Genomic DNA, 12609 nt, shown 5'->3' with positions numbered 1-12609 from the left:
AAATGCATCATCTTTAAAATGAGACCCTTGACAAGGAAGAGCTCTAAGTCACTTCCAGGTACGTCGTCTATGATTGTGGCATGACTTACAAATGCTTCTGGTAACCCCCAAATCACAAATCAGTGCTTCCAACTGTATTCACTTATGTTTGTTTGAATAACATTTTGCCTCTTACAGGTGTTGTGACATTTCCCCCCTTTTTAATACATGCAGTAGGTGCTCACTATATTGCCCAGGGCTCTGTGAGTTCGGTGCTTCCAGATATACAGAAGGGAGCATTCTGCTCTGTCCTCAGGATCTCACCCTTTGGTGGTGGGGAAAGAGCTATGGGAAGCAGCCATAACCCAAAGCACAAGGTGGTGGACACTGCGACAGAGGCACCAATGAGCTGGCCCGTGAGCAGAGGGAGGGGCCCCCGCTGGGTCTGTGCCGTGAGCAGTGCCCCCACCATCTTGCTGGCGGGCTACCAGGGTGCTGGAGGGTGGGGGCAGAGGCACCTTTATGAACAGACCTCCCAGGACCACGTCACTTACACATCTTGATTCAAGTGCCCCACCAGCCCAGAAATGCCTTTCCTCCAACCTCACTGCACATGATCTATCCCTCCTAAAAGGACTAAATTGTGACCATCCCTGTCACCCACAGGTTCAAAGAAGGGATGGCCTTCACGTCTCTGTTAAACCACACTTCTTTTATTAAAAAGGTTGTTAGCTTCTCTACAAGGCACCTAAGGCACAAGGTGTATTTTGTTGTCCTGCCTCTGAGGATCAATCATAGGTATTTAAAGCCCTGTTTCCAAGCAACTGGCGCTTTGGTAGAATGGTTCCTTAGCCACTCCTATATCCCAGTTTCCTATAAGGAAGCAGAAATTTCTGGCACAGAAAAAGGGGGACAAAATCAGACAGAAGTACAACCGCAGCAATGCAAGGACAAAAATCATTGTGAATGGGTGGGAGTTAATAAAAGGCAGAAATGCAGAGACTGGATAATTGGAGCAAAAAGACCCCCAAGATGCCATATGATCACACACGTCCCGAGAACTCCAGACCATGAACAGGCCAACGGAGGAGGGAAGCCAAGTGCCGGAGCTAATTCACCAGGGTGAGTCCCATCTCCTTAGCCATCCCTTTTTGCTACCCCTGTACCCCTTCCTACTAACCTGCTGACCCCTGAGCCACATCTACATGGGCAAGAGAAAGAAACAAAGACCCAAATCAATCAACTTATTGCTTTAAGAAAAAGAACATATTTAAACCTGTGACTCAGTCTGGGTCCCTGAACTACGGGCATGCCAATGTACCCAGCTGATCTTCTGTGAACTGCTAATGAGCAACAGGCTGTAATTCAGAAGGACACCAGCCGTAACGAGGAGAAACAGATCCTGCATAAGGGAAAGAGATTCGTGCAGGTTCTGAGCGGTCTCAGGGCTTAGAGCATCTCACACCTCTTCTCGCAAGACCTGTGCTGTGCCGCTCAGTTCAGTAACTAAATTGTGACCCTCCCTGTCACCCACAAGCTCAAATGAAGTGATGGATATACTAACCACACATAACCACTTAAATTTAAATTAAAACTGATAAAAATTAAAAACCCATTTTCTTGGTTTCTACCAGCCACGTTTCCCCTGCCCAATGGCCACAGCAGGCTAGCGGCTACTACACTGTGCAGCACGGATCCAGAGTATTTCTAAGATCACAAACATTTCTATTGGACGGCAGTGGTTTAAACATTTTAAATTGTACTTTACTGCTTCATAAGACTTGGGTACTTGGTCAATCTTAAGAATAGAAAAAAAATGTTTATGTTGTTCAGGAAGATATTTTAATAAAGTTATCAGATTACTTTCCAAAGTGACTCTAAGCAGGAAACAATTCCTTTAGATCTGCCCCTTCTCTCCAGAGGCAGGCAATGTAAAGTTCTTTGATCTGTTCGATCATTTGGGAAAAGGTCTCCTGACCACCCCCTGAGGACAACAGCCCCGCACCTGTCACTCTGCCTGTCTCCTAGTACCTGTACCCCTGAGCACATCGTCTGTACATGTCTGCCTCCCCCATTAGAATGTAAACTCTAGAACACAGAGACTGGGGTTGGTCTCTGCTGAGTCATGAGTGTTTGCAACAATACCCGGAATATAATAGAGAATCAGTAAATGTTTTGGAGTGAATAACGTTTATAATTAGTAGAAGGCTGGTTTTCTCAGTGAAATATTTATGACATGACTCACCAAGTTACTGAAGCCGACTACATTCAGGGCTTGTCTCAAAACAGTGAATTTCTCCCTGTTCAGAGAATGCTCTGCGGATGACACATCTTCTGGAAGGGTGTGGCTCAAATACCTGTTGGGATAAAAAGCACATACCATTGTGACTTGGCTTGCAGTCAAACTCCAATGTGAAAAGCCTCTCCAGCCACACGTGGTCTCCAGAATAATGGAAATCACCTGGACATCGTGTGCCTGTGTGTTTACGAGGCTTTGGTACATAATATCACATGATGTTTCAGGAAGTAAAAAAAAAGTTCTTGTTGTACCAGAACATATTTACACTGTTCTACCTGGTTCTCACCTCCGCTGTCCCCTTCCTGCTGAAAAGAGACAGCCACAAGTGTTCTGGGTACCTCATGTGGAAATTTGGGGCAGTCCTACCATATGCTTTATTTAATTAATATTTGTATTAAAAATTTTTAATTTAGGGTAATTTACTATTTTTTCTTGTCAGTATGTTTTCATTGAAGTGGTTGATTAATTTTTTGATTTATTCCTTTCATTCAGCAAACAGGTAGGATTCACCAACCGAATACACAATACTAGTAGCTGAGGCTATAAAGATAATAAAGGGCTTATCCCTGGATGTTCAACAACAACAAAAATACTGCATTCTGGGCCCCGGGTCAGAGAAAACAGAAGCTTTAGCGACAACACGGTCTGGCGGTAGCCCTTCGACAGAGATGGCCACAGGGCGTTTTACGTGTTGGGAAGGAGATGAGCCCAGGGCCGACGGTGAGGAAAGCCTGTGAGCACGAAGAGGCTTCTGCCCTCAGAGGTCACACCTGAATAAGAATTTGCCGAGCACGTCCAGGACTTACAGGTGTTCCTGGAATGATGAGCAACAGGTAGGTACCAAGGCACCCAGGACGGAGTGCGCACGGTGTACGGGGTTGAGGGGGGGCTCGGAATGTCAGCAAGGCTGGAGCCTAAGCAGAGACTGAGGAGGCTGGACATGCGGCCACAGTTCTGTATCTCTTGCAGAAGTGTGTCAGTTACGTCTTGGAAGTGATGGACTGTTCTGGAGGTCCTGACACAAAGAAACAGCAGGCTCCAACTGGTGTTTCAGAAAGATAATTTTGGTAGCCCAGTGAAAGATTATCTGGAAAGAGATGAGGAAGCTAAGGGTGCTGGGAGACCTGGGCTTGGTGTCCGGGAGGCGGGACTCCAGGGGAGGACAGGCTGGGTACAGACGGAGAGAAGAGAGGCATCAATGCTGCTTTTCAAGATCCTGTCTGGGGAACAGGTGGGATGGCGGCTCCGTCAACCAGAGTGCCTCAGGAGGGGGAGTATATTTTTCGAGAGAGAAAGTCTTATATTTTATATAGTCACAATGACTTTACTTATTGAAGTTCTAGTGGGGTTCCAAGAAATAACTGGCTGTAAGAACCTGGACTTCAGAGAAGATGAGCACGTGAGATCCGGGGTGGCCAGCAGGCGGTGACCAGGCATGGGAGCGCATGACTCACCCGAAGGGAGCCTCCGACACTGTAGGGATGGAGAAAGGTCTGAAGGCTCAGGAAGGGAGTAAAAGGCATCCGAGTCATCGAAACCAAAGGATAACACATTTGTAAGCTTGATGGCGACAGGAAGGAGACCATACAGCACAGAAACGGGTGGTGGTGTGACAGGTGGTGCGGAAGAGGGTCTGTGGGGACTTCTTGGGGTCATCTCTGGGGTGGGGAGGCTTCAGGCTGCTCACCTGCCGGGGAAGAGCACCTGATACCCAGATGCAGGGCTGCAGAAGGGAAGCATGGGAGCTTGGGGGAAAGTCGCTGAGGAAGGAAGAGGGCCTGGGACCCAGAGGACAATGGAGGGGGCCTCCCTCCGCAGATGGGACGAGGCTTTCTTGCCCTGCAGGTAAGGTGGGGGCCACGGCGAGGGGAGGACCATGCTTGGAGGCTTCAGTTTCTCCAGGAGAGGAAGAGGCTGAGCTCAGATGACCGGGTGAAGCAGGCTTGAGGAAAGTCGTAAGAATCCGAGACCCACGCTCTGGAGATGGCCCTGTGGGTAGGACAGCGGGAACCGCAGCGGCCCAGGAGGGGCTCAGGCCAGCTCGTGGGTGGGCTCTCTCCGGAGGGCCTTCCTCCTGAGTCACGATGGGTGAGCGGGGAGTGGGGCAGAGGATTCAAAGGGAGAGGGCAGGGGCAGTAGCATTGGGGAGGGCCTGGCTTATGACGGCCAGAGTTATTCTGCCTAAAACTTACAAAATATCAGCGACTAAGAAGTCTTAACAACAGGAAATTGTAACCACCCCTAATTCCTGTGGCTCTAACAGCAGTTCCCGCCCCCCATCTTCCCGATGTCTCCCCTTTCCCATGCACTTGCTGATATTACAGAGGTTAGCCTTCCACTGCGAGGAGCCCCTTCACGTCTTGCAAAGAACAATTAGCTTCTGTTAACATGGCAGTGCCAAAACAGAAAACTACTGTTTGTTGAAACATTCTTTAAAAGTAACTAATAAGCTCCACCTATGGCCACCTCCCCATCCTCTATTCCATGCATCTCCATGGCAAGATAACTTGGGGCACCCATGACCTGCTCCCTGCTTCCATGTCAGCCAACTCTGGGAAGAAGAGGTGGCACTCACTTAGTCCTGGCAGTTGCCAACAAGGCTGTCAAGAATGTAGCAGTCCGGGAGAGGCCCAGTCACAGTAAGGCAGTGGAGAGGGCATCTTGTGCTTTAAGATTGGTCGCATTTTCTTCCCAGCCAGAGAACTTGTTGGCATGAAGATGATCAAAAAATTAGACTCAATGTCTTCTCTACAAATTAAAACGTTCTCCCACTATTCAATAGCGTCTAAGGTGATTTTACTAGAAATACAGCTCTTAGTCATCAGCAAAACTGTATCTTAAAATGGGAAGGCCAGTATAAAAAAAAAATTAGAAGTTATTATTGGATATTAGTACTCATTTGGGAGAAAAGTACTCATTTGCCCTTTGACGTCATTTAATGATGAAGCCACACACGAGGACAGAGAAACGTTTGAAACATGCACGGTAAATATGACAACCAGGAATCTGGAGACTCAGAGTTGAATCTTATTTGACTCTTTTTGAGGACATTTAAAACCTTATTTATTACTTCTAAAATGGACTAAAAATAGATGAAAAATTGAGTTTAAAAGTCTCCATTTCTAGTTCTTGGTGGTTTTATGAGAATCAAGTCAGATAGTGTGTGCAGTATGCTCTCTGCACTCAGACTGCAGTGCACACATGTACAATATGAATATTTCTTGGGAAGAACATTCTTGCCTATGTGGGGAGCTTGCAGTCAAAGGGTTCTGTCATTAGTGAAGTTTTTAATCCAATAAATAACTAAGCCAAATGAAGGAAGGAACATTTCCAGAAATGATAACAAATGCTCTCAACAATGGAGAATATTTTAACTATAAAATATGATTTCCTATTATTCTCATACAGAGAAAAGTAATAAATAGATAAAAGGAAAAGATCACAGTTCTCATTTTTTGACTATTTTTCCCCAATGTGAATCACTTAAACGTTGACGATCACATGTGAAATATTACTGTGGGACATCCAGATGTTTTTAGCACTTGAAAATAGGTAAAAGTGTGTGTAGGTTATAGGTCATAGATTTTCCCTGTAGGCTAGCTATACTTCACTAATGTTTTCCCACTAATCTCAACATAGTGGTTGAAAATCACTCTCGACAAATGTGTTCAAGTGTTTCATCTGACTGAAAGTTCTCAATTTTGTCTCCTATTAATTGATGGTCCCACGAATTCCCAGGGTCCAGGTCTTAAAATTCAATATTCAATGTATTTTATCTGATGTCTCTCAAAATAATATACTTATAACTCAACAACCTGTTATTTTTAATCATCTTCTTTTTAATGTATACATAACTTGGAACAGTAATGTTTGGCAAAATATAGATATCCCAATGTCCAGAGTCAGAAACATTAGATACTGTCATTCTTGAATCAAGAATCTTTGCTATTTTGTTTTTGAAAGATTGATAAGTCCAGGGAAGGCTCTACAGGTTGTTTATACCATGGAGCAGAAGCCTGGGACATGTGGGCTGTGCATCATTAAAAATTGTAGATGGAATAATATAGTTGGCCTAATTCTACTCAAAGGGAAGGGCAGGGCAACTAGTGTCACCTGTCAAATCCTTGCAGGGATGCTTTAGAAGCACTTCCTCAGTTAATCTTCACACTTCACTATTAGTGCACCTACTCATTGAAGATACAAGAGCACTGAAGCTTCTTTAAGGTCTCCAAGCCAGTAACTGGCCAACCAACCTGCACTCCATCCTGACCCCCCAGGGCTTCTCAAGGTCGGTCACCAGTGGGGTCACTGAAGAGGGTGGGGAGGAGGGCCCTGAACAGCATCACAGGACTTCTTCCTGGAGTTAACACCTTGCTTGAAAATGTGTGTGTAGAGAATTAAAAAGTGAGATTATTACTAAACACGCATATGTTTTAAGTGGAATGCAAAGTCACATGACATTCTAAGATTTCATAGGATATTTGACTCTTAATGTACTCTTTTATGACCCAACCCTACACTTGCACCACCGGATGAAGTGGATAGTCACAGTTAGTTAGAATAACCCTCAGGTGTACCCTTCCCCTCTGGGTGGGGGTCTCTGTCACTGTGGGGAGGCCCCCACCGGGATGCCCAGGAAGCATCTTTGACATTATAATGGGATCCAGTGATGGTGGAGCCAGTGGGGGAAACAACCACACTGGACAGGGAGGCAGAGAAAAGCTTTTGAGTCTAAATCCCACTTGAAATCAAAGAGACTCAAGTGCACATCTTAACCCAAAATTCACTGCAGACTAGTAAGATAGGTTTAGCATGAATGAGTAAATCCTAAGGATTTCGTTGTTGCAAACATTAACCAAACAGAAGGCAATATGCAAAATTAGGTTGTATTAATGGTAAATCCAGAGATACTAACATTTGTAGTAATAGGAGTTGTATCATTGTAAATACTATTTTTTGGAAGGTGTCTTGCCAATGGGTTTCAGCCCCAGGCAAGTTCACTGTGGATTCAGTGAGACCAGAGAAATGACAGCAGAATGTTCATGGGGTGAAAGGGTTATACCCAACTTTATTTCCACGGTGACAGGTCAGTCACTAGAATCCCTTCCACTCAGAGCGAGTCTGCATGCGGCAAGGCGGTCTCTGCCCGCACAGCCATCCTCTGGGCCTCTCTGCTGCCTGCACAACCATCTCAGTCTCTGTCCTTGGCGCTGCCACCACTCCAGCCTCTGCTCTCCTGCAGCCCTGCAGCCATGCTACCGTGTCGCCCAGAGTGCTGGGTGGAGCTCTTTATATAGAGTCAATAACAACATATTGCCCACCCCTGTGTAGTGAGCTAGCCGACCAGGGCCAGGTGAGAATCCTGGCCACAGGAGCCTTCACTTTATCCATAGAAATTTAAACAAGTTTATTTATTAGCAAACTAATCAGAGCCTTTTATAATATCCCATTATATGGGATACTGTGTATAGCATTTTCCAAGTATATTTGGTGTCAGAATCCTTCAGGCACCTTGCTGAATTAGCTCAGAGGAACACACACTGGAAATCATTAACTACCTCATTCACTTAGTCCATATGATTCTATTAGCTTATAGCACAGCTTTTTTTTTGAAGTATAGTTGATAGAAGACATACAAATGGCCAATAGGCACATGAGAAGATGCCCCACGTCACTAATCATCAGGGAAATGCAAATCAAAACCACAACAAGAAATCACCTCACACCAGTCAGAATGGCCACCATCCAAAAGATAAGAAACAGCAAGTGTGGGTGAGGGTGTGGAGAAGAAGGGGCCTCCTACACTGCTGGGGGGAATGCAAATTGGTGCAACCACTGTGGAAAACAGTATGGAGGTTCCTCAAAAAACTGAAAATAATACTATTTATTGAGATTTGCTATATACTAGGGTTTTCACAAAAATCCAAAAATGCTTTAAGAACCTTAATGCAGCATAAGGAAATATTTTCTAATAAATAAACTTCCTGTCGAAAGGCTCACCTCTGCAAAGTGTCCTCACATTTCAAACCTTCAAAAGAATAATAATAAATAAACTTTCAATAATAATAAATAAATTACTCATCTAATAAACTTTCTAATAAATAATAGGCTAGGTTTCAATGCAGCAAATGGAAATATTTTCTAATAAATACACTTTCTGGATAGTCATGCACTGCCTTTTAGGTAGCAAGTTCCCCATCATTAGTAGGGAAGCTGAGGCTACACAGCCATTTCAATAGGCTTGTCAAGAAAGAGATCTGGGGATCAGACGGTGGGCTGTGTTAGATGACTTCTATTGCTATTGCTGTTTATGCTCTAAGCTACCTTATTTTGGTAAAATATTGTGTCATTTTACACCAATAAATTTCAAAGTGATAGGACTCACCTCCTTATGCTTCATATCTAGGCATGAAGCACATATGCACACGTACATAAATAGGCTTGACACACAGGTGCAGGTGCCCAAGCAATCTTCTACTTTATGAATATTAGTACATATTAAAATTCTGGAGTCTTCACAACATATCTAGCTCTTGATAGGACTGTGGATAATTTTGTTTATAGTTGTATCAGAAAGCAAGTGATTTGCATTGAAGTAAGTCAAATGATGCAAAGTTAAAAATGTATTTCATTATAATCTCGAGGAAAATCATATGACAGATCCTCCATTTAATGGTGAAGGAGAAAAGTGAAATTAAATGAGAAGGATGTGTGAACACAGTGAAAGCACACCTTATTTTTATCATGGGCTTAAATGTGGATTATTGATTGCATGGCTCTGCTGGCTGTGCAGAGGCAAGTTGATTCTGTAGGCCGACTACAGAAAACGTAGACAATTTAGCTATGTGGCTGGAAAGCTATATTCCAGTCAGCTCACCATGTTCTTCTGAAGACACACTGATCAGCTTCTACATGAAGTCAGCCTTTGATGAATGCTCTTAGATTTCATCAGTGACAACAAGAAAGGATAAAGACACTGTTGACATCAGGTAGTTCAATTTGCAGAAATTCTGATAATGCTACTATCAACTATATAAAGGTATATGTTAATTAAGTGAAGCTTCTTGACCTTCAATATTGGTCACGCTAGTAACTGAAAGGAGACCTGCTAACTAACACTGCTTCTCAGCAAAGCTCTGTCCCAGCCACTGTTTTCGCTTGTTCCTTTCCCCCAAATTTTAACCAATTATTCAAGCATGGTCATTTCCCCTTGAGGAAAATTCTAGGAAAAATAATTTTCTAGGCTGTTAAAGTGAAAAATACCATACGAAAGTCTGAATTGATGTGAAAAGTGCCACTTAATAATGTCTCCATTCAACAAGTCAAATGCAGGGATGTGTTAGGCAAAGGAAAGGCCCTGGAGACAGAATCGAGCAAAGCCCGGTCTCTGTCCTCACGGCACCCATCACTCAGACACCGTCTCACGCTCCATCACCTCCATGGTGGAGGCACCATTTTACTTTCCCTTGGATAAGTTTAAATCATGAAACCTGGGTATTTTTCTATCCCCCCATGAATTAGTTTTATAAGTCCTGTGAAAACAAAATGCTAAGAGAGTAGAGAGAGAGGACAGCTTGGAAGGATGCACTCATAAGAGTACAGGGCTTTATCTATGTCGTGGGTTTATGGTACATTTCTTTTCCTCTTTCTTTTTTCTCCTTTTCCATAGGAGAGTCAATGACTATTATGTAAAATCAGAAAAAAAAAGCTCTACGAAAGTATGAATCTCAAAAAATAAGAGAATTTTTCTCCAGAAATTCATCCAGGCTGTTAGTGTATTGATAATTTGCTCCATTTCTTTGCTCAGTATGGATGTACCACCATGTGCTGAACTATTCATCCCTTTGAGGGACACCCAGATTGTTTCTATTCTATTCTGAGTACAGTCCCCATGAACATCTACAGACAGATTGTTGGGTGCATGCTAGGTCTTTGCTTTTTGGGGAGAAATGCTGAGGAACGCAATAGCTGGGCCACATGGTGATTATATCTTTGGTTTCATAAGAAACTGGCATCACTCTGACACGAGGACTGGGAATTCAGGGTAGTGGTAACAATCTGAATATCAAATACAAACAGTGCCTTTTGCAAAAATCTCCATCATAGAATTTCAAGGGCTTTCATCCCCCTGCACGTGCTTCTCCTGTCTCACAGTGGTGTCAGGCACACTGAAACTGCAAAAGTGCAGCTTTTAATGGGTGCCTGAGTCCTAGAGATGTGACGCAGGGTGCAGCGATTGTTGTCTACAGTACTCTATTATAAACTCCTAGCCACTGGGAGACTAGATGTTCATTGTTCTCACCAGAAAAAAAAATGATAACCATAGGATAGGATGGGGGTATCCATCTAGATAGATAGATTGATAGATACCAAATCAACACATTATACACCTTAGCTTATACAATGCTATATATCAATTAGATCTCAATAAAAAATTAACAAACAGAAAAGCAGCTGCTTAGCCTGAGCTCACCACTCACCATCATCCAGCAGACAGGAATACGACTCTTGTGTGTCTACACGGGAGCCCAAGAATGAGACTCCACTATAAATAAAATGTATTACTACTTAAAACCACGTGCATGGCCTATTCACCATGTCAGAAGCTCACAGACTACAAAAAGGATGCTTTTTGCTCAGTGTGTTTATCTGCCACCTAGATTACAAAAGAACAGTGTCTTCTCAAAGGTGCCGTCTACTTGGGATGATTAAGATGTAAACAGAAACCAGGGAAGGCAAAAATCCAACCATCTGCATCAATAAAGACAACACTGTTTACCCGTTTACTGGGGAAATGGTAGGTAAACTGCTGCTCCTGGGCTTCCCACCCCCAACCGTGCTCCTAAAAAGGAAATTCTTTTCTTTATTGTTTTTAAACTATCTGGAAAGTATTAACGAATTGTAAGTCCCCCCACTGGAATGGGAAGAGGACTTTTGTTAACCACAGGTTCAGATACATTAATCTCCGCCAATGAAAATATTAATATATTAGCCACAAACTGTTCTGTTTGGAAGGAGGAAACCCTCCCTGCCAGTGGTCTTCAGGAAGAGAACAGAATCCATGTAATCAATTATGCATTCAGAAAGCCTGGGCCCTGTGACATTCCCAGAATAGTTTGTCCATATTTTTCTGATCAGAGTATTTCTTCAAAACATCTGGCGAGACAAATTCTAAATGCTTACCATTTTTCAAACAGTGAATGCTTATGGTCAACTAAATTGTTTCTTGAACACGCCTGATCGGGAGAGCCGGAGGTGGAGACACCTGAAATGAGTGGTCACACATGCCCGCGTTGGGGGCTGACCTCCAGGCTGCGTCCAGGCCTGAGCCAGTGCCTGGTGCGGGCCCCGTCTGCCAGAAGAGGGGCATCTCCCGCACGGAGACACTCACAGGGGACCCTCAATACTGAAATGACTGAAATGGAGTGGGCGACAGAGGAGTTATGCTCAGAACGTGTGGCTTGGTCTGGCCTTCCTGGACCTAACAAGCCAAAGCCTGCATCTGCTGGGGCAGGAGGAGCCACAGGCAGCCACACCAAGTCATCCCAGGCTGGCTCGGCGGCCCCACCCACACGGGCAGTATGTCCGTGTACAGAAACAGGCTGCAGCCAAGGCTGACAGGTGCTCAGTCCTTCCCCGGGGACACAGTCATGAGAAAGCGTTGTGTGAAGTCATGCCGGTAACACTAGGATAAAGGGTAAACTGAGCATCGCTCTGCAGTGACTGAGGAAGCCGCCACGAGAACTCCTGTGGCATGTAAATAGCACAGAATATATGGTGCAGACACATGACCGTCAGCTAACAGTCCCTGCTGAGGACACTGCTCCCTGCCTCCCTCCGGGACGCACCCGAGAGCTTGCCCCACATGCTTGTGCCATGCAAACAGAAAAACGTGGTGCTGACTGCCACACCCGCAGATACATCACGCGACCCCTTCGACCCTAAAAGGGAATTTCACTTTCCTCTCAGATGCATTGTTTCCATTTTCTGCCCTTTCTCGCTCTCCTCTCCTTCCGTTTCGCGGATGAGATTTTCACAATGCCCGAACCTCCTCTCCCCTCCTCTGCTGTGCGGAACACTACCTAACTGGGTGGATCCTGATCCGCTCTGAGTGTAGAAGTGCACCTTCCTCGTGCTCCCCGGGGCCTCGGGGGCCAGGGGCCAGCTTACTCACCTGGCTCCCAGGGACGGCAGCATGCCCCTTCCCCACGCAGATCCCCCCAAGGCTGCAGGAGCCACTGCCTCTCTGGGTCCAATTCTGCTCCCCTACAATTTAGTTTCCACAGTGCAGTCAGAGCTCTCTTAGAATTAGTTTACTTCCCGAATCAAGC

General features: G+C 44.7%; 1 protein-coding gene across 6 annotated transcripts in view; it reads right to left on the bottom strand.

Moving 5' to 3' along the window:
* Positions 1-12609, bottom strand: part of MYO16 (myosin XVI) — a 570453-nt gene that overhangs the window by 218530 nt on the left and 339314 nt on the right. For all 6 annotated transcript variants that reach the window (XM_036893691.2, XM_057494602.1, XM_057494601.1 and 3 more), the window contains exon 17: positions 2225-2336. In XM_036893691.2, coding sequence (XP_036749586.2) covers positions 2225-2336 — 112 coding nt within the window. The remainder of the gene's footprint in view (positions 1-2224; positions 2337-12609) is intronic.

Source organism: Manis pentadactyla, chromosome 17 (assembly GCF_030020395.1).
Source record: "Manis pentadactyla isolate mManPen7 chromosome 17, mManPen7.hap1, whole genome shotgun sequence".
Lineage (NCBI taxonomy): Eukaryota > Metazoa > Chordata > Mammalia > Pholidota > Manidae > Manis > Manis pentadactyla.
The sequence above is the reverse complement of the archived record's forward strand: the minus strand, read 5'-3'. Positions and strand labels throughout refer to the sequence as shown.